At 39.9% G+C, this 22,345-nt stretch overlaps 2 protein-coding genes across 5 annotated transcripts in view; one reads left to right on the top strand and one right to left on the bottom strand.

Moving 5' to 3' along the window:
* On the bottom strand, positions 1-19,989 carry LOC112611373 (zinc finger protein 271). Its single transcript, XM_025365099.1, has 3 exons — positions 19,903-19,989; positions 19,049-19,271; positions 1-3,364 (listed from the first exon to the last, which is right to left on the bottom strand). Exons 2-3 carry the CDS (start codon positions 19,095-19,097, stop codon positions 1,554-1,556), a joined length of 1,860 nt encoding a protein of 619 aa, XP_025220884.1. The 5' UTR covers positions 19,098-19,271; positions 19,903-19,989; the 3' UTR covers positions 1-1,553.
* A 56-nt stretch (positions 19,990-20,045) lies between these two features.
* Positions 20,046-22,345, top strand: part of ZSCAN30 (zinc finger and SCAN domain containing 30) — a 35,291-nt gene continuing 32,991 nt past the window's right edge. For 2 of the 4 annotated variants that reach the window (XM_025365101.1, XM_025365102.1), the window contains exon 1: positions 20,049-20,210. The gene's annotated coding sequence lies outside the window, so the exon portion shown is untranslated. Of the gene's footprint in view, positions 20,211-22,345 lie in introns of all 4 variants that reach the window. The other 2 variants (XM_025365103.1, XM_025365104.1) reach the window with 2 other exon arrangements.

Below are 22,345 nucleotides of genomic sequence, written 5' to 3'. Positions count from 1 at the left end.
TGAAGACCAGATATATATTTATTACAAATCACAATTTCACAGCTACTACTTTTTGTTCAATCTATAGATGAGAAGATAAATGCTGCTAGAAACATCTCTACACTTTGACATAATGAAAATTTTTTTAAAGATCCTGTTTCACAGGTTTAGCAGCTGTTATTAAATGGTAGTGAAGAACTTTCAAACCAATAGAATTTATGGGCTGTATTATTCAAAGCAAAATAAATCTATATTTCCTGTGAACATTACGAGAACTTGCACAAACTAATGTGCACTAGGAAAACCAAAACTATACCCTCCAAAACTAAAAACAAAAAAAAACTTCTGAGAAAAGGGGGCACTGGAATTATGTACTTAGTAAGTTTAATATCAGAATAGTATAGCATGTTTACACACGTGGAATTTAAAAATAGATATCTAGCATTAGCATAAAGTAAGACTAGCTATCAGGGTTAAGTGTCATATTATTATAAATGCCAATTAAGATATGGAGGGGATTTAAGTTTTCCCTACATTATCTAAAATAATTTCTGATATGCAATTGGTAATTTAAGCTCTCTAAAGGTTTGAGATTATAACAATAATACATTTCCTTCTGACTTTTGACTGAATACCTCCCACACTGATTTTTACAATACTTGATAAGTTCTGCATTAGATCTCTCACAATAATACAACTCTCTTCCTGTAGGTTATGTCTGAATAAGACTAGAGCTTTTCCAACATTATAGAAAAGATAGAAATTTGTTTCTATTGTTGTATACTCACATTCAGTAAAAAATTTTTTCACATTGAAGGTTTTCCCACAACTCACAGGACTCTTCCTCAGAGTTTTTCTTTTTCTTCTTTTTTTTTTTTTTCTTGAGACAGAGTCTCACTCTGTTGCCCAGACTGGAGTGCAGTGGCGGATCTCGGCTCACCGCAACCCCCACCTCCCAGGTTCCAGTGATTCTCATGCCTCAGCCTCCCGAATAGCTGGGACTACAGGTGCCTGCCACCATACTCAGCTAATTATTTTTTATTTTTTGGTAGAGACAGGCTTTCACCATGTTGGCCAGGCTGGAGAATTTTTCTTAATTTTAGTAATGTCTGAGCTCTAAGTTAAACTTTCATTATAAAAACTGAATTAATCTCCTGTGTGGTACTGGTGTTTTTGGTTTGTTTGTTTGATGTTGTTGTTGTTTTTTAATAGACAGGGTCTTGCTCTGTTGCCCAGGCTGGAGTGCAATGGTGGGATCACAGCTCACTGTAGCCTCAAACTCCTGGGCTCAAGTGATGCTTCCACCACTGCCTCCCAAAGTGTTGGGATTACAGCCGTGAGCCACCACGCCTGGCTCCAGTGTGGTTTTAATGTAGCATAAGAGCTTACCACTGATTAAAAAACTTTTTCATACTCATCAATAATGAACAGCATTCATTAGATTTTTTCCTGGTATGGTGTCTCTGGTACTGAATAAAGTTGAAGTATATACTAAAGGTTTTCTCACATTCATCACATTTTAACTGTCTTCCCCACAATGGACTTCCTCATGAATAGTAAGTTCAGAGAGTTGGCTAAAACTTCTGCTGCACTGCACACTGGTAAGGTTTCTCCCCAGCATGGATTTTCTGGTGTTCAATAAGATCTGTGCATGTGCTAAAGGCTTTCCCACGTGCCTCACACTTATACGGCTTTTCACCAGTGTGTATTTTTTGATGGTTAATGAGATCATAACGCCGACTAAAGCTTTTGCCACACTCATCACATGGATTTGGTTTCTCCCCAGTGTGGATTCTCTGGTGTACAGTAAGAGCTGAGCACTGACTGAAAGCCTTCCTGCACTCACTGCATTTATATGGTTTTTCCCCAGTGTGGATTCTCTGGTGTTTAATGAGGTCTGAGTTCTGAATGAAACTTTTGCTGCACTGTGTGCATGGATATGATTTTTCTCCAGTGTGAATTCTCTGATGAAGAATAAGGTCAGAACTCTGACTGAAGGCTTTCTTACAACTATTGCAATGATAAGGCTTTTCACCAGAGTGTACTCTCTGATGTTTAGTGAGGTCTGAGCTTTGACTAAAAGTTTTATCACACTGATTACATGCATATGGTTTCTCTCCAGTGTGTATTCTTTGATGCTTAACAAGATCTGAACGGCGACTAAAGCTTTTAGTACAATCACTACATGGATAAGGTTTCTCTCCAGTGTGGATTCTCTGATGAAGAATAAGGTTGGAGCTCTGACTAAAGGTTTTCCCACATTCATCACATTCATAGGGTTTCTCACCTGTATGAATTCTGTGATGTTTAACAAGATCCGATCTTCGACTAAACATTTTATTGCACTGATTACATGGGTAAGGCTTCTCTCCAGTGTGAATTCGTTGATGATTAATAAGATCTGAAAGCCTACTGAAGGTTTTGCTACATTGATCACAAGGATAGGGTTTCTCTCCAGTATGAATCCTCTGATGTAAAATAAGGACTGAGCTCTGATTAAAAGCTTTCCCACATTCATTACATTTATAGGGTTTCTCTCCAGTGTGGATCCTTCGATGTTTAATAAGGTCTGAATTCTGACTGAAACTTTTGCTACACTGATTACACGGATATGGTTTCTCCCCAGTGTGGATTCTCTGATGCAGAATAAGATCTGAGCTCTGACTGAAGGCTTTCCCACACACATCACATTTATATGGTTTTTCCCCAGTGTGAATTCTTTGATGTTTTATCACATCAGAACTCTGACTAAAATGTTTGTTACACTGGTTACAAGTATAAGGCTTCTCTCCAGTATGGATTCTCTGATGTTTAACCAGATCTGAGCGCTGGCTAAAACTTTTACTACAGTGACTGCACTGATAGGGTTTTTCTCCTGTATGGATTCTCTGATGTATAATAAGATCTGAGCTCTGACTGAAGGCTTTCCCACACTCATCACATTTATAAGGTTTTTCACCAGTGTGGACTCTTTGGTGTTTAATAAGGTCTGAGCTCCGACTGAAACTTTTAATACACCAATTACAAGAATAGGGTTTCTCCCCAGTATGAATTCTCTGATGCAGAACCAGGGCTGAGCTCACACTAAAGGCCTTTTCACACTTATCACATTCATAAGGTTTCTCACAATGGGTTCTTCGATGCCTAAAAAGGCTTGTACTCCAAACAAAGCTTTGCCCATATTTGTCACAGTTATGAGGTCTCCTTTTAAAGACGCTCTGATCTTTTTCATTTAATTTATCCCCAAATTCACAGAATTCTCTGCCTTCAGAATCCTGGAGAACATTCTCTCTGAGACTGCTAGACTCTTCTGTCAATGGTTCAGTTTTTGCTGTAATTCCCTCCTCTGAAGCTGGCTTTCCAATCTTGGTCTTGTTCTCACCATCTGGAACAATAAACAAAATCCAAATGGAATGCGTTCTGTATATTGTAAGAAAGTTTCAGGTGACACAGATTAGTATTTGCCCATAAAATGTGATCACAGTGTGAGTATTCCAAAAAATGAACATTACCCTCTGAGGAAACCTAGAAAGATTCAATAAGTAAGGGATCACATTAATCATTTATAGAAGTGATGTACCAGATATGCTCTGTATGTTTGTCACAGGAGATCTAGGAATTCTGAAGCCTAATTAGTGATTAGTAAATTGTGACTAAATCCTAGAATGAATACATAAATATTTTATTAACATATATAAGGCAAGCAGGGTGAATCTCAAAAAAAATAAAAAAGTTGGTTGGGCTTTATCTAGTACGACCCAGCGATTTGGGCTAAAAGTATGGTATTAACAAAAGAGAAAAAGAAAAACAAGGAAAAGAAAATGCTTCAATTACTTTGTTTGTATCTTCTCTATCAATTTTTAGAAATGGTACACAATTGATTGTTAATACACCAGTGGAACATGTACTATGTTCTCAATACCTTATATAATAAAGCCACAAACGAGAATGATCCCAGTCCTTAAGTACAGCAATCACTTAAATATTGAGTTTTCATACAACTGTTTGAATTTATTATGTGAAAACATCAATAGAATTCCAAATGGTTAATGCTGCATACCTTCCATCTTAGTATGAAAATTATGGTTTTTATTTTCACGCAAATGGAAGGCCATCCTAGTTCTGCCATAGGAATGTCTTTAGGAAGAATACCCAGGAAAATAATAATGGTTACACCTGAAGAAAACTGGGAGTCACATGGTGAGGAGTATGAGGAATTCTGAGAAACTTTTTATTGCAAACACTTTGATAATGTTTGACTCTTTCATCACTTGCATGCATTAGCTATTTTTAAAAATGAATATACCTGTGAACCACAAATATCTGAGATGGGTCTCAGTAAATTTAGAATTTTATTTTGCCAAGGTTAAGGACACGCCCATGACACAGCCTCAGGAGGTCCTGATGACATATGCCCAAGGTGGTCAGGGCACATTTTAGGGACACATGAGACATCAATCAATATATGTAAGATGTACACTGGTTCGATCTGAAAGGTGGGACAACCGAAGCAGGGAGAGGGGCTTCCAGATCATAGGTAGATAAGAGATAAAGGGCTGCATTCTTTTGAGATTCTGATTAGCCTTTCCAAATGAAGCAATCAGATATGCATTTCTCTCATTGAGCAGAGGTATGACTTTAAATAGAATGGGAGGCAGGTTTGTCCTAAGGAGTTCCCAGCTTGACTTTTCCTTTTAGCTTAGTGATTTTGGGGTCTGGAGATTTATTTTCCTTTCACATACCAAAGTAAATAAAACTGTTGAATTATGGGAAAAAAAGAGATCTATATTTGTATATGACAATTTGTAGTAGTAAACACAGACCACAAAGTGATAATATAAATCACTCTGAAAATTGGTTGCAAGAAAATGTATTGTGTTATGGTCTATATGAGCCACTGTAAGTGTACTTCACAAGCAGTGCACTCAACTGAGTGATCATTATCTTTATGATTTAGGACATGCTATCCAACAAAAGAATCCAGATAGCTGGACCAGAATTAAATTTGAACCCCATAAGCTCCATTTTGGCTAGGCTGTAACCGGGAAGGTATATCTACCACCAACCAGGTTGGCCAGCAACTGCCATTAGGAGAAAGAAAGAAACATCATGCCCAGGAATGGTCAGAACAGAATTTTAAATTTTCAAAATCAGTTCTATAATAAATTTCTACCTCTTTTGTCCTGGTTATTTCTAAGGAAGTGACCAAGAAGACATGATCCCTTTCTGGCAACAGCCACATTCAGTGAACAAACTTCCTTACTAAGGAGTGTGAACCAGAAAAAGGTTAGGAAGGTAGAGTCTATATCTTTTCTGAGTTGACTTCTGAGGAGCCATTCCTATACTCAACAATACCAGATACCTATGATTGTAGGGCACATGAAAGCTTCACTGAATTTCTTTTTTTGAGATGCAGTCTCATTAGGTTGCCCAGAATGATCTTAAACTCCTGAGCTCAAACAATCCTACCTTAGCCCTCTAAGTAGCTAGTATTTACAGGCTTATGCCACAGTACCGGTTCCCACTGAATTTCTTGACTATCAGCCCATTGTTGAGTGGTGTTTATTACAAAAGGCATATCTGTCAGACTACAAATGGTCTGGAGAGCTGAAAACACGTCCAATTTGGGTGAAAGTCTAAAACCTAAAGGGGTACTTCCAAGTGGAGGCTTCTTCCGTCTTGCCAAAGGCTCCAATTAGCAGAATCATTAGTTATAAATAAAGACTACCTCAAAGGAGTCATTAGGTTTGTGAGGGGTCCCAAAGGACTTGTGGCACTTCTCTATATTCAGTTCTTCCCAATAGGGAGGATCCCCTCTGGCACTTAAGTGATACTGAAATACAGAATACCTACTAAACATTCAGATGTAGAAGCAGTAACAACAGTATACTGAATTGGCCTAAAGAGCCCCACTGACAAACCATGTTAGCCTCCCTTCTGCTGAACCCTGCCCAAATCCCATTAGGTGAATTCAGGTGCTTCCTCCCCACAGTGGACTGACTAGAATGGCAACTTGGGGTCCTGTATTTAATAGAGACTAAGTTTCATTCCTTCCTCTTCCTGAAGCTTCCCACAATATTTGAATGGGTAGGTTATGGCTTCCAGTGTCCCTTAGAGACAGGAAGACTTCAGTGCTATCCCAATCATATTTCTCCTTAAAGCATCTGAGGTCAGGATAAGGAATTAGACAGAATCAGAGAGCACAAATGGAAAAAAGATTCTGAGTCAGTATATAAGGCATATTTTACTTTTGGTTTCAAGTGAGGTGATGGTTGCTTGCAGGTCAACCAAATGAACTTATCTAATGTTATTGGTTAACCAAAGTCTGTAGTAGGTGGCAAGGTACCATTACTGACACCATTTGTTTCTGCTTTAGGGCCTCTTGATTAAAAAGTCACAGCCATACTGTTTCTGGTTGAAGCTGCAGGGTTTATGACTCTTGATTGACTCAAGGTTGACTTGGACAGTGGTGACTCTTTTAAAGGTAGCATTTGCTACCCTACTGTCAAGATAACACCTCTTAAATTCTTGCTTGGCTTCAACATAAGGGTTAACGGAGTTTTCTAAATGACTCTTGAGAATTTATCTAATTCTTCATACCAAGTTGGTCATTTTCATCAGCACTGTAATTCCAGTGTGGAGATGTAAGAGCCTGGATACGAGTTAGTATCTTGTCCATGGTATCTCGCAGGAGTTTTGTCTGAGGGAAAGCCCCCTCTCTCCTAGGGTGCCAAAGTTCCTCTATCACATCTTAGATCCACTGCAAAAGGACTCTGAAATGACTTTTACCGTCATCTCCAAAGGGATCTGAGGTTGGCATGACAGACTACAGGAGGGGCTAAATAGTAAGACGGCTCAGCTATTTCCATTCTTCCTTAATCTTTAAGCAACCAACCCAAGCAAACCAAAGTTCTAACAGTTCACCTGGTTTCTGTCCATAGTGTTCATCAATTTTCCTCCTTTTATGCTCAGTGTAGCTACATGTCTCTGTAACTGTCTGAAAGTGGGTGGAAACTTTTGTCCACCCAATAGGAATCTTAACTGCTATTTGTTACAATGGCACACACCTGAGGCTGACCACTAAATTGAAGTTCCCCTGGAGGAAAGTTAGCAACAATCAGGGCACTGTTTAGATAGCTGTCTTTGAACATGCTTACTGGATTTGGCTTGCAACCACCTCCTGAATTCCTACTCATTAACAGGCAATAAAATGAAGAAACATTTATTGCTCTGTTGACCATACAATTTGGTCAACATGTTCACTACCAATTCTCACAGACTTCCCTCAAAATCTGTTAAAGAGCCCGTGAGGCCTTTATACTTCCTCTTCCAGAAAGTCATGTCCCTGTCAGCATCCCATCATTATTACCAACACTATCAAAAACTGAAAAATCTGGGATTTGACCCTATTTGCAAGCTAACGAGTCAATCTACCGCAGTTTCACAGCCCCTGGCAGAAGACATGAGAATCCTAGATAAGAAACAAAGGACAGTTTATTACTCACAGCAACAGCATTAGACAGAAGAGCAGTATTTGTCTTCCTGAACCCTAATTCTCATAAGGTGACACATGTAAGTAAGTTGTATTGCAGGACAGGAACCCTGAGGCAGGGACATAAGGACACCTGTCCTCTGCTTTAGAGGGAGACACTATTACTATATTCAAAGGTTGCTTGCTATACAACATTCTTTTCTTTTCTGTTTTTTTGAGACAGAGTCTTGCTCTGTCGCCCAGGCTGGAGTGCAGTGGTGCAATCTCAGCTCACTGTAACCTCTGCCTCCTGGGTTCAAGTAATTCTCCCGCCTCAGCCTCCTGAGTAGCTGGGACTACAGGCGCCCACCACCACACCCGGCTAATTTTGTTTTTGTATTTTTAGTAGAGACGGCATTTCACCCTGTTAGCCAGGATGGTCTTAATCTCCTGACTTCGTGATGGCCTCCCAAAGTGCTGGGATTACAGGTGTGGGCCACTGCGCCCGGCCACAACATTCTTAAAAAACAGTCCAGAACAAATGCAGGCAATTCCTTTGCTTAAAAGATGTGCAGACACACAAGAGTCCACAGAGAATTCTCTCTCAACCATAACTTTAACAGATGAAAACCAGAAGATAATGGAATGTCATCTGCCAAGGGCTTAAGGAAAAGAAGTGCCAACCTAGACTTGCATAATAAGATAAAATGCCTGAAAGAAAAGTTAAAATAAAATTATTTTCAGTTAAACAAAAACCAAGAAAGGTTTTTAAAAATATACCTGCACTAAAATAAATACTAAAGGGAATTCTTCAAGAAGAAAAAATATCCCAGATGCAAGCAAGGTAATGCAGGAATGAAGGGCACTGGAAAAGTGAAGTGTCTGGGTAAATCTAAATGTGTACTTACTGATTAAAGCAATATGAATGTTTTGAGGAGTTTATAAAATACATAGAATTAAAATATATGGCAAAAATAGCACAAGGCGGGGTAGGAAAAACTACAGTATTATAGGTTCTCAGCATTGTCTTAGAAGTAGTAAATTCAACTGTAATAAATCCAGTGTACATGTTCTAATTTCTAAGGCAGCCTTTTTCAACCAGAGTTCCAAAAGACAATGAAATAGAAAATGAATTGAGTGACTATTTTCTTAATTCTCCAATGATGGTACACATTTAATACCATAGTAGATGTATAAGAAAGCCTGATAGCATTGGGGCTTAATTTTTTCACAGAATCACATGTGAGAAAGCCTAGGATGAGGTAACTGTTAAAATAATAGAAGACTGTATAAATAATAAGCTAACAGAAGAAAAAGTGCAAAATCTTGATAATCTAAAATTGGACAAAAAGGAAAAAAAAGAAATAGATGGAATAAAAAACAAAGAAAACAAAATATGTTGGTACATTTAAATCTAAGCATATAAATTATATTCTATGCAAATTGACTACTCCATTAAAAAGCAAAGAAAAACCTACAACTAACATAGTTAATGGTTAAATACTGAATGCCTTTCTCCTAGGAACAATGGGGTAAGGCGAAGATGCCTACTCTTATCACTTCTCTTCAATATTGTACCACTTCTACTCAACATTCCTAGCCAATGAAATAAGACATGAAAAATAACTGACACATACAAATAGGGAAGAACAGTCACACTGTCTTCAGAGACTACACAACCACATACACCGAAAAATCCCTATCTCAAAAAAGCTATTGCAACTTTTAAATCAGTTTACTGAAACAGAATACAAAACCCAACTGTATTTATATATACAAGCAATTAACAATCACAGTCTAAAATGTTTTTTTAATTATACCCCAGAATGAAATATTTAGAAATTTAACAAAATATGTGCAACATTTGCATAATGAAAACAAAACTGCTCAAAGAAACTAAAAAAGAACAGAAATATACAATTACTTACAAATAAGAAGATTTAATATTGTTAAGATGGTAATTCTCCCCAAACTGATCTACAGATTCAAAGCAACGCCAATCAAAATCCCAGCAGGTCTTTTTTTGGATGAACTGACAAACTCGAGGAAAACAGCCTGTTGATGATAGTAGTAATGCCATCTTGAGATGAAACCACCATAATGACCTATGTTTGACTCCTGTATACCAAGGTATTCCTGTAGCATAGATAACCCCTCATAAAGAAATGTTGCCTGCAGCAGGGATAACCCCTCATAAAGATGCTTATCTAACTTCCCAAGAGGTCAGAGTTTTTAAGGGGGTCTGAGACATGATGAGCTGCACATGTTTACTAAAAAAATAAAAATAAAAATAAAAGCTTGTTACATAAAGAGTGCTTTCTGGAGGATGAGGGTGGGGATCTACAATCTTGAGGCCGCCTCAGACATGACTTCTCCTCATCTCTAGTAAGTGATTCTTTTTAGGAAACTGGATTTGTTAGCCTCTTTATGTGGCCTCTCAGCTCCTTTGGACTTTGGGGGCAGGTATGCATCCACTTGCCCACTGGGGAACACAAATTAATTTTAAACTCTATGTAGAAAGGCACAGAAGAGGCTAAACAATTTTGAGAAAGAAGAACAAAACTGGAGTAGTTATACTACCAAATTTCAAGCTTTACTCTAAAGCTATGGTAACCAAGGTAGGGTGGCACTGGCATAAGGGCAGGCATACCTATTAATGGAACAGAACAGATTTCAGAAATAGATCCAAAAACGTATGTACCACTGATCTTCAACAAAGGCGGCAAGGTAATTCAGTATTGAAAAGACAAACTCTTTTCAACAAAAAGTGTTGAAACTAAGCCAGCCATGGTGGGCCATGCCTGTAATCCCAGCACTTTGGGAGGCTGAGTAGATCGCTTAAGTACAAGAGTTCAAGACCAGCCTGGGCAACATGGTGAAACTGTGTCTTTATAAACCCTAACTTTTTAAAAAATATAAAAGTTAGCCAGGTGTGGTGGCACACACCTGTAGTCCCAGCTACTTGGGAAGCTGAAGTGGGAGAATCGCTTGAGCCTGGGAGGTTGAGGCTGCAGTGAGCTGTGATTGTACCAAGGCACTCCAGCCTGGGCAACAGAGCAAGACCCTGTCTCCAAAACAAATGAACACACAAACAAAACAAAACAGTCAGAAGTAGATATCATAATGACAAAAATGAACCCTAACTTTTTCCTCACACTATACACAAAAATTAACTGGAAATGTAATATAAATCCAAGCATTAAAGCTAAAAGTATATGACTTCTGAAAGAAAGCACAGAGGACCATCTTCATGATTTGGGGGCAGGCAAGGATATTAGATATGACACCAAAAGCATTAATCATAAAATAAAAAATGTAAGTTATACTTTATCAAAACTATAAACTTCTGTTCTTCAAAAGACATTACTGAGAAAAAAAGTCAAGCTACAGATTGCGAGAAAATATTCACAAAGCATACATTTGATGACTATGTATCTACAATATACAAATAACTTTTACACCTCAAAAATAATACAATGTGAACAAAAGATTAGAATACACAGTTCACAAAATAAGTAATATGAATAGTCAGCACACGACAAAATGCTCAGTATCACTAGTCATCAGGGAAACACAAATTCAGCCTCAAGGAGCTGAAGGGTACTGGTAAATACCCATTACTGACAATACAACTAACATAGTTAATGACTAAATACTGACTAGTCTGTGGACCAACTGGTACTCTCAAACACTGCTGATGGAAATACAAAATAGTATACCTACTTTAGAAAATTCTAGCAGCTTTTCATAAGGTTAAACATTTTCTTACCATACAACCCAGCAATTCTACTTCTAGATATTAATATTTATCCAAGAGAAATGAAAACAAATGTCCACACAAGGACTTGTACAAAAATGTTTAGAGCAGCTTTATTAACAGCCAGAAATGAAAACAATCCAAATGTTCACCATCAAGTGAATCAATGAACAAATTGTAATATAGCCATACAATGGAATATTACTTAGCAATAAAAAAGAATTACTGATAAAGCAACGATATGGCTGAATCTCAAAAACATTATGCTGAACTAAAGAAGGCAGGCAAGTATGATTCCATTTACATGAAATGTTAGAGAAGCCAAAGCAAATATATAGTGACAGAGAGCATATTAATGGTTTCTAGGGATGGGGATGGACTGGAAGGAAATTTGGGAGAAGGGTGTTGATACAAAGATTCTATGTTTTGCTTGTGAGGGTAGTGGATACATATGTCAAAACTCATCGAAAGCAAGCTGGGTATGGTGGCTCACACCTGTAATCCCAGCACTGAGGAAGGCTGAGGTAGGAGGACTGCTTGAGCCCAGGAGTTTGAGACTAGCCCTGGCAACACAGCAACATCTTGTCTCTACAAAATAAATTAGTTTGGCATGGTGATGTGCACCTGTAATCCCAGCTATTTGGGAGGGTGAGGTGGGAGATCAATTAAGCTGAGCCTGGGAGGCTCAGGCTGCAGTGAGCTGTGACTGCGCCACTGCACACCAGCTGGGGTGACAGAGGGAGACTCTATTCTCATCTAAATGCACAATTAAAAGAGGTACGTTTTATTGTCCATAAATTATGCCTGACTAAAGTAGATTTAATAAAAGTCAGTAAAAATATATTAGACAGCAACAACACAAAAAACCCTGACCTTATATTCCATCCTTCTATTGCTTCATTTGTTTCCCTTTATAGCAATTCTCCTTGAAAAACTCATTTCTCTTTTTTATTATTTTATATACAAAAATATGGATACATCTTTATGCGTATACGTACAATTAAAAAATGAATAATACAACAAACAAAATTGAACCTTCCATTCAACTTAAAAAAGTTATCAGAAAGTTTCCAGTACACTAGAATTCCCCTCTGCATGCTTCCCTGTTCCTGTCTTCCTCCTCCAATCTCTTTCCGCCACCTACTCTTGTAATCACTGTGCTAAATTTTGTGTTTATCCTTCTCTGGCTTTCTTCAAAGCTTTACCAAATATTTGTATTTTTAAGAAAGTGTTGTTTGGTTGTGCATGTGTTACAGACTGACTTGTGCTTGTGTACTGCCCCCTCCCTCCCTGCCACCATCCCCAATTCATACGCTGAACCCCTAACTCCCAATGCGATTATAATTGGAGAGAGGGTCCTTAGGAAGGTAATTAAGGTTAAATGAGGTCACAGGGAGGGCTCTAATCCAGTAAGACTGGTGTTCTCAGGAGAAGACGAAGAGTGAAGAGGCACCAGGAGGCATACATGCAGAAAAAAGCCAATCTCCATGTGCAGAGAAAAGTGATGTGCAAGCCACGGAGAGAGGCCTCAGGAGAAACCAACTTTGCTGGTCCTTTGATTTTGGACTTTCAGCCTCCAGGACTGTGAGAAAATAAATTTCTGTTGTTTAAGCCACCCAGTAGATGGCATTTTGTTATGGTAGCACTAGCAGACTAATATAGGATGTTTTTGAACTTTATATATTTATAGAATTATACTTGTGTTCTGTGGCTTGCTTTGTTTGCTCAACGTTATGCCTGGAAGATCCACCCATGTTGATGTGTGTAGCTGTAGTCCATTCATGTTTGCTACTAAAGCATAACATACAATTTATTTACCTATTCTCCTTCAATAAACAATAACATTTTGCTATTATAAACAATGCTGTTATGAATATGCTTGTATATCTATCTTGGTACACATATGCAAATGTTTCTGTAGGTTATATAAGCTATAAGTTATATATCAAGTTTATATAATGTTGACTCGTTTGGGTCTCAACTAGGTATTTCCAAAGTAGTTGGACCAATTTAGACTTCCATCAGGATTATGTATGAGGAGTTCACATTGTTCTATGCTGTAACCAACATTTGGTCTATTTCCTTTTTAGTCCATTGTCATTAGGCTTTTGTCTCTGAAACTCCATCAAAACTGGATTTATCAAAGTCCCTAATAGGCTCTATCTTGACAAATCCAATGGTCACTTCTCAATCTTATTCTGGATTGATTTGAATAATTGATTACTCTCTTCTTGAAACATTTGATTTCTTCTCCCTAACTTACCTTTCTCATTATCCTGTATAAAGAACCCCAATGGCTTCCTATTACATTGGGAATAAAATTCCAAGTCTTTACTATGGTTTATATGGTTCCACATGATCTGGTCCCTTTTTTTCTCTCTGCCCTCATTTCATTCCACTACCACCCCTAATACCTGTCTACCCCAGGCTCCCTCTGTTCCCGATACATTTAGGAGCCATTGGCATTTGCTACTCCCTATTCCTGGAACACTCTCAGATAGTCATATGGCTTATTTTCTCACTTCATTTATAGCTCTACCCAAATGTTACCACTGCAGGGAGGTGCAAGACTTGGAGCGCCTCTGCATTTCTGAGGTAACAGATACCACAGCTCAATGAGCTGAAATGACCAATTTAATTAACTTGTAAGGTTGCTAATTTTGAGTGAGACTCTTATTACCAGGATAACTAATGGTATTGGAAGTGCTGGTGGCAGTCATGGATGCTGCATAGAGCCTCTCACCATAGAGAATACCCTGGAGTAGGGCCACATCTTCTGTCAGCAACAATTTTCTTTTTTTTTTTTTTTTTGTTGAGATGGAGTCTCGCTCTGTCGCCCAGGCTGGAGTGCAGTGGCCGGATCTCAGCTCACTGCAAGCTCCGCCTCCCGGGTTTACGCCATTCTCCTGCCTCAGCCTCCCGAGTAGCTGGGACTACAGGCGCCCGCCACCTCGCCCGGCTAGTTTTTTGTATTTTTTTTTAGTAGAGACGGGGTTTCACTGTGTTAGCCAGGATGGTCTCCATCTCCTGACCTCGTGATCCGCCCATCTCGGCCTCCCAAAGTGCTGGGATTACAGGCTTGAGCCACCGCGCCCGGCCTCAGCAACAATTTTCTATATGAAAAGCAGATCCTGGCTTACTATTGGGTACTGATAGAGATTTCACATTTGAACACAGAGCACCAAGTGACTACACATTACAGACTGCTCATTGTGTACTGGTTGTTATTCCACCAAATCACACACAAAGTAACGTTCCATTGCAAAAGGAAGTCTAGAAGACAAGTAAATTCCATATGCAAGTGACTAGAATTCCACAGTACCTGGTCTTATTGCTTCACTACCTCTCCCCCTCAATTTGTGTTTATGGTCTCATGGGAATTCCTTATTACCAGTTAACAGCTGAGGAAAAATTATAGAACTGGTTTACAGATGGTGGGGAGTGGCACCAGCCAAAAGTAAACAGCTTTCACTTACACCTCTACTCAGAAGTGGCCTCAAACACGCTGGTGCAGGCAAATCCTCCCAGTGGGCAGAATTTCACGTATGTATCTAGTTGTCCAGTTTTCACGAAAGGTAACATAGCCTAAGATATGTTTATATTGATTAATGGGTAGTGACTAATGGGTTATTTGATTATGGAGGTACCTAGAAAGAACAAGATTGGAGGACTGGAAGCAAAGATTCTAGGGGAAAAGTATGAGTGAGGATGGAATTCCTAGAATGGGCAATGAATGTGAATATATTTGTGTCGCATGTGAATCCTCACCAAAGGGCATCCACTGTGGAGAAGCCTTTCCGTCAGACAGATATGATGATCTACTTTATGACTGTCAACCAGTCTCTTTTCCAATGCTTATCCAACAGGCTCATGTATAAAGTAGTCATGGCAGTGGGAATGAGAACTATATATGGGCTCAACAATATGGACCTCCCCTCATTAAGGCTGATATGCCTATCACAACTTCTATGTGCCCAAGCAGCTAACAGCCAAGACCAAAACCAAGCCCCTAAAAAGGTACCATTCCCTAGAAATGGGGCAGATTCACTACACTGAACCACTTCTATCAAAAAGAGGGCAGCGATTTGTTTACAAAGTATTAAATACATAGTCCAGATATAAATTTGCATTGACTTAAGGTTATGTTTATTACCACAGTATTCGATACTGTTGCCTCCAAGTAACTCATTTTTCAGGAAAAAAAGTATAGCAGTGAGTTCACATACATGTAATTCATAGGTCTTGCCATATGCCCATTAATCAAAAAGTATGTGGAATTATCTGCTAAAGGCTGAGTTATGTCAACAACACAACACCCTGTAAGTCTGGGGTGCTGTCATATAGATGCAATATATGCCTTAAATCAAAGGACAATAAATATTGTTTTTTTCACCATGGCCAGAATACATACACAGGTACAGGAACCAAGGGTGGAGGAAGAGTGAGAATGGTTCCTCTTATTAGAGACCTAATAATTTGCTTGTATTATTTTTGCTTTCTATCCCCCGAATTGTGGGCATGGTGAGTTTGAAGTTCTCATGCTCATGCTCAAAGGAGAAATGTTTCCACCATGGAACAAAGTCATGATTTTGTTAATTTCAAAGATGAAACTGTCTCCTGGTCATTCTGGGATCCTCATGCTGCTGAACCAACATAGAAGGGATCACTTTACTGTCCAGGATGACTGATCTCAATTACCAAAGGGGAACTGGTTGCTGCGACACAGGAAGGGCATTTATAGAAAGAGTATGTCTGGAACTCAAGAGGATTCAATGGGATGCGTCTTAGTCCTCTCATGTCTAGTAGGCCTAGTCAATGGTACACTGAAGCAGCCTGAAAGAAGCAGGATTACTGAGGACTCAGATCATCCAGGAAAGCAGCTTTATATTACTTAACTAGGTAAAGAAATTTATGCCACCAAGGTGCTGGCAGAGAGTAAGGGAGATATAAAATGAGTAATGGAAGAAGATAATTAGGATTATCAATTTAGGCTTTGTGAATAGCAAAAAGAGTAGCCATCATGCTTTATGTTAATTATGCCTTTTCCCCCTTTCCCTCACCATTTTATATGAAGGGCACTAGTGGGAGTTAAATTCCAGGTTTCCGGTGGGAATATGATTTAATTATGTCAACTTGAAATTAAATGGCAGCTTAAGGGACTTTGTTATTCTGCTATGTTGGGGTAGATATTGCAGGATAAAAGTGGTGGATTATAATGAATATTTTCCTTTTACCTCTCCAGATCTACTCTCCACCCTGCTCTGTGCCCTACCCTGCTCTGTACCAGGAGATTGATGTTGACAGATTGTACCACCTGGGGTTCCATGCCCTCTGGTATGCAAGTAGGTTTGGGCACAAGTGGGAAAATAGTAGAGTGACTGACTGTACTGGTTTGCCTAAAACTGAAGGGGCTATTGCGGCTTTCAGCGCTAAATTCCAGGCAAACTGGGATGAACTGGTCACTCTCTCCTTGCTGGGCCAGTAGCTGAGCCTTTTAGCAAAGGCCAGAGCTCCTATCAGATGGCTAAATCCTACAGCTGTACTTTCCAGGGTCTGGTAATCAATCTCTCCCCTGGTCCCTGAAGACCTACAGGTAGTAACTGCTCCCCAGTGTTGTCTGATCTATGGCTGTTCTCCATCCCTTGCTGACTTCTGTAATCATCCCCATCCTCTTCATGAAACTCCGAATTACTGCACTGGAATGAGCCATCTGCTTCCTGCTAGAATCCTGACTGATATATCCTGGTTTAATTTCTCCATAACCATTATCATTATCTAATAATATAATGAGCCTTCATTTATTTTCTCCTTTCCTCCACTAGCATGTAAGCACTTTGACAGCAAAGGCTTTGTGTGTTCAGCTCACTGCTATATCGCCAGCACTTAGAACAGTTATTGGCACAGAGGAAACCCTTAATAACTGATATTATATGGCTAGTAATTAATAAGGTATGATCTTATTAGTAAACATTTATCAATAATAAATATTTGGTGAATTAAATGAATGATTTTCAGGATATATTAATGTTAGCAGTGACTATCTCTAGAGGGTGGAGCTGAAGGTTATTTAAATTTTGTTTTGTGTTCTCCTATTCTTTACAAATTGACTTTAGTATAACTGTATTTCTCTATAATAAAATGTTATTTTATACATATTCTAAGAGACATAAACACAAGGACTAAGTATATCAATTTATGTAAAACTGCAAGGAAGAGGTCCAATTCTCCAGTGATTCTCAGGAAAGATAAGAGCTAGATGTCTTGGAATAGATTATTAAGGAAGGACAAGCTCTAGATATAGGAGAGAAAAACTAAGTAAAATAAAATAAAGACGCTCCAAGACTGAAAAGAAGCAGAAGATCTAGAGTGAAAAAAGGGACAATGGAAGGTGACTCATAGGAAAAACAGCGCAATAAGAGGACAAACCAAAAAGAAGTAACGTGATGCGGAAATGAGACCCTACAGGACACCTGAAAAAAGTTGAGATCAAAATTATCTTACTTAAAATAATAGTGGCTACCAATTATAAAGAATTACTGTAAGCAAAGTCTGTGCTCAGAGTTTTACATTAAGGATCTTGTTTAGTTTTTTTTTTTTTTTGGTGTTTCTTTGGAGACGGGATTTTAGTCTGTCGCCCAGGCTGGAGTGCAGCGGTGCAATCATACGTCACTGCTGCCTCTGAACTCCTGGGCTCAAGCAATCCTCCCACCTCAGCCTCCCAAATAGCTGGGACTACAGACACACATACACCACTATGCTTGGCTAATTTTTTAAATTTTTGTAGAAATGGGGTCTCACTTTGTTGCTCAGGCTGGTCCTGAACTCCTGGCTTCAAGCATTCCTCCTGCCTTGGCCTCCCAAAGTGTTGGGATTACAGGTGTGAGCCACTGCACCTGGCCTGTTACAGTATTAATGTACCCCAGTGAATTCTATCTCCCAGTACCTATATCCCTGTGTAGTTTCCTTCTACAATGACTTCAGAACTGGTCATATGACCTGCTTTCATCAATGAGACATTAACAGATGAAACACAAACATAAGTATGAAAAGTGCTAGGTATTGGAGAGCTTGCCTTCTCTTTGACTGGAAACAAGCTGTCCTGCAAAAAAATCCAGGGTCACCTGCTGAAGATATGTGGACTCAAGCCATAGCCAGCACCAACAGTCTGACATTGAGACAATGTGATTGAAACCATCTTAGACTCTGGCCCCAGAAGAGTCAGCCCTGAGATGCCTGCATAAATGACCCCAGAAAAGATCAAGAGAAAAAAAAATTGACCAGGTGAACCCAGCTCAAGTTGATGACCTACAGAACCATAAGAAGTAATGTGATTTAAAAAGTCTGATGTTTCAGGTCACTAAATTTTGGGGTTCTTTATTCTGGAGTAATACATAGATATAAATCTCAAAATAACTTCAAGGTATGAATTACTATACACTTGAAAAGTGAGGAAACAGAATCGTAAAATATATGAGTAACTTACTGGAGCTAGCTAAGTGACAAAACTACTGTTTGAATCCAGTTTGTCAGACTCCAGAACTTTTAACTATGCCCCTACAGTAGATAAGAGAAATGATCAAAACTGACAGATTAGCAACGAGGTCATTATACAGGGAAAAATGAATGACTTTGGGGTCTTTAAAAAGTGGAGAGAGCTGCATGAGAATTTGATTGCCTGATTTTGAAATAAAGTCACGTGACTATGCTTGGTACACTAAAGAGGTAATAGTGCCTAACAGAGTTAAGGGGGATCATTTGAAGACACTAGCATAGGGTGACACCCCCTCATCCTCCCCACCCCGCCAAAGCCACTAAGAAAGACATAATACCCTGCCTCTCACCTGACAGAAGGTGGTGTTCCTGAGATTCATAATTGAACTGGATCTCCATGGGCTGCAACTGGACACCTCAGGGTGCAAGTGGAGAATTACCATTTCCTCTGTAACCTTTTCTTGTCCACATAAAGGTCTGGGACCTGGAGGCAACTGGGCACCACTGGGCTTGGAAGGGAATCATTGTGCTGACTACAGATGTAATCTCTGAGACTAGACCACCGGAAAAATCCTCAAGATAGAAGGAGAAAACAAAAAATCTCATTTGACTTCCAGTTGCTTTTCTCTCAGAATGTATTAGGCTTCCTCCTCATCATCGATGAACCAGGGATTAACCCACTTAAGACACACATTCCCCATTCCAAGTCTAGAGATGTTCAAACAAAATTAGGGGTTAATGCTACCCAAAAAAGGTGTAACTGTAAAGATAACGCAGAGGGGGGAATTTTACAATGAATTCTAGTGGTTAACACTATGTTATTCGCTGCCCTTCCTATCCAAAAATGACACTACTGATCATTTTTCTTCCCCTTTTGCTTTTTCCAACACTCACAAATTCAGGTGGCTCTTTCCCAGTACGGTAGGCTGATTTGTGTGGATGCACCACGCTTTGTGACTCCACCCGCCCCACAGAGTTTCTGGCGTTCATTCGGTTGAACCCAAGGCCAGCAAGGGCTGACTGGGGACAAACCAAACACTAGGCCGTTAACCAATCGGCTCTCCGTGCCCAGGAGCGACCCCGGGGGCCTTCACTCTCCAAGAACTCGAGAAACCACGCAGTTTCCTGGCGGCGCTGTGAGGCCGCTCGTTAGGCAAGATCATCCGGAATTCCTCTGCTATCCACGAGCCGACATCACCCGTACCTCGACTTGGTCACCGGACCGCTGTGAAGCCTCACACCCGGCGAACCCGCCATCGCTCTGTCAGCTCTAGGAATCTGGGAGGAGTGCTCAGCTCTATGGCGCGTCACTGCGCAGGCGCAGGGCGGCGACGGGGCATCGGGTGAGGGAGGGTTGCCGAGAATTAACCCCCGAAAACCCGCGAGCTGTACCTAGCAGTGCCTTAGCCAGGGACCTGCTTGGCCAGCGACAGATCCCTTGCTGCTCTGTCTGCCGGTTCTTGAGGTGAATGTCGGAATCCGTTATCTTTCGGGAAAGCTCTCTGGGGCAGGGTAGGTTTTCTTACTACATACAAGTTCTTAATTAGTTATCGTTTTTTAAATAACCGCCCCTCCCCCTGAAGCTTGTCTGATTCGTAGGTATGCTTTAATTCTAACTTTCTTCCTGTCCTCTCTGGTTTTTTACACCCCCAGAAGAGTGGCGCGCATCAGAATTACCTGGAGGCCTTGTTAAAATACTGACTTCTGCCGCACAACTCCGGACTTGCTATTTAGTCGTGGGGGAGGGGGCGGTGGCAGCTCAGATTCTCAGGTGATCCTGAAGCTGTTGGTCCTGGGACCACATTTTGAGAACCAATGCGCAAGAAATAAGTGATGCTCAGTAATTAATCCCTGAATTAACGGAAAGTTGGATTTTTATCGACTTTGCAATCTAGAAAGGGTTCGAGGTCTATTTAAGGTTTGCTTCCTAGAACAATTCTCATTGATCAGGGTGAGAAGGACCCGAAATGGAGGGTGCGGGGTAATCAGGGTAGGAAAGGATATTGCTGTGTTCATATAAATATCTTAGGAAATGAGAAGTTAGGATCTCATTTCTGGTTTGAGACCAATGAGACGTGTGACTTGGATTAACCTGTCCGGTGGGGAAAGAAGAGATTTCAGAAAATAGTGGGTGGCTAAGTGGTAGCTGCTGCCTCAGCCCCCTCCAGACTTTAACAAATTCAGTTTCTTTAATAGATATGGTGCTATCCAGGTTATATATTTCTTCTAGGGTAAGCTTTAGTATTTTGTATCATTTAAAGAATCAGCCAATTTTGTATAAGTTGGCATAAAGTTGTTTATAATATTACTTTGTCCTTTTTGTATCTGTTGAATCTACAGTGATGTTACCTCTTTCATTCTTGCTCTTAGTAATTTGTATCTTCTTCCATTTGCCCTTGTCAGATAGGCCAGAGGTTTGTCATTTTTATCTTTACAGAGAACCAGCTTTCCATTTATTTAAAAATTGTCTTTCATTTTCTGGTCTATTAATTTCCACTCTGCCCCTTTTATTTCCTTTTTTCTCCTTGCTTTGGGTTTAATTTGCCTTTTTCTTTTTTTCTGGTTACTTTAAGTGGAAGTTGAGGTCTCTGATTTGTGATATTTCTTATTTTGTGTTATAGAACTTCGGTGCTATAAATTTTCCCCTAAGTACAGCCTTAGCAGCATCTCACAAATTCTGATGTGTTGTCTTTTTGTCTTCATTCAGTTCAGAATACTTTGAACTTGGATTTTTTCAGTTTCTAAATATTTGGGGGGTTTCTAGAGATTTTTCTGATATTTCTTTCTAATTTAATTTTATTGTGGTCAAAGAACATACTGTGTATGACTTGAATTCTTTAAAATCTATTGAGACTCGTTAATGGCCCCAAACATGGTCTGTCTTCATAAATGTTCCATGCACATTTGAGAAGGATATATTAATATATTCTGCTGCCGTTGGGTCGACTATTTGATTATTGTTAGTTGATTAATGGTATTACTGAAGTTTACTATATGCTTTGCTGATTTTCTACTAATTTTAAAAGTAATTATTGAAAGATGAGTATTGAATTCTCTGTCAATAATTGTGGTTTTGTCTATTCTCCTTGTGATTCTATCAGTTTTAATTTTATGTATTTTGAAGCTCACAATTTGCATAAATGTTTAGAATTATTATTCCTTTTCCTTTTTCTCTTTGAGATGGAGTCTCTCACTCTGTTGCCCAGGCTGGAGTGTTGTTGATGGCAATGGTGGGCCATCTGGACCATCTGGAGTGGCCGCTGCCAAGATGCTGGCTGCAGCCGGGAGGCTCTGCCTGTGCTGTGAGCTTCACAGAGCCAGAGAGAATGGGGTCAAGCAGGAGCCCAGCTCCTTCCAAGTTGGTGGGTGGGAGCTCCCCGGGCATAGCTGCAACTGCCCAAGTGATGGCTGCTGGCTGAGCCTCCCTGTGTTCTTGGAGACCGGGAGCAGGCAGGAGCCCCACCCTCCCAGGTCCAACTGCAGCCACCCGAGTCCTTGCTACAGACCATGTTCTTGGAGGCTGGGAGCAGGCCGGAGCCCCGCCTGCATCCCCCCACCTCCTTTGTGCAGCTGTAGCCACCCAACTTGTGGCTGTGGACCAACCTGGATATCTCTGCACTCTATGGGTCTGGGAAGGCACCCCCACC

This window comes from Theropithecus gelada, chromosome 18 (genome assembly GCF_003255815.1).
Source record: "Theropithecus gelada isolate Dixy chromosome 18, Tgel_1.0, whole genome shotgun sequence".
Lineage (NCBI taxonomy): Eukaryota > Metazoa > Chordata > Mammalia > Primates > Cercopithecidae > Theropithecus > Theropithecus gelada.
This window is presented reverse-complemented; position numbering and strand designations above follow the sequence as displayed.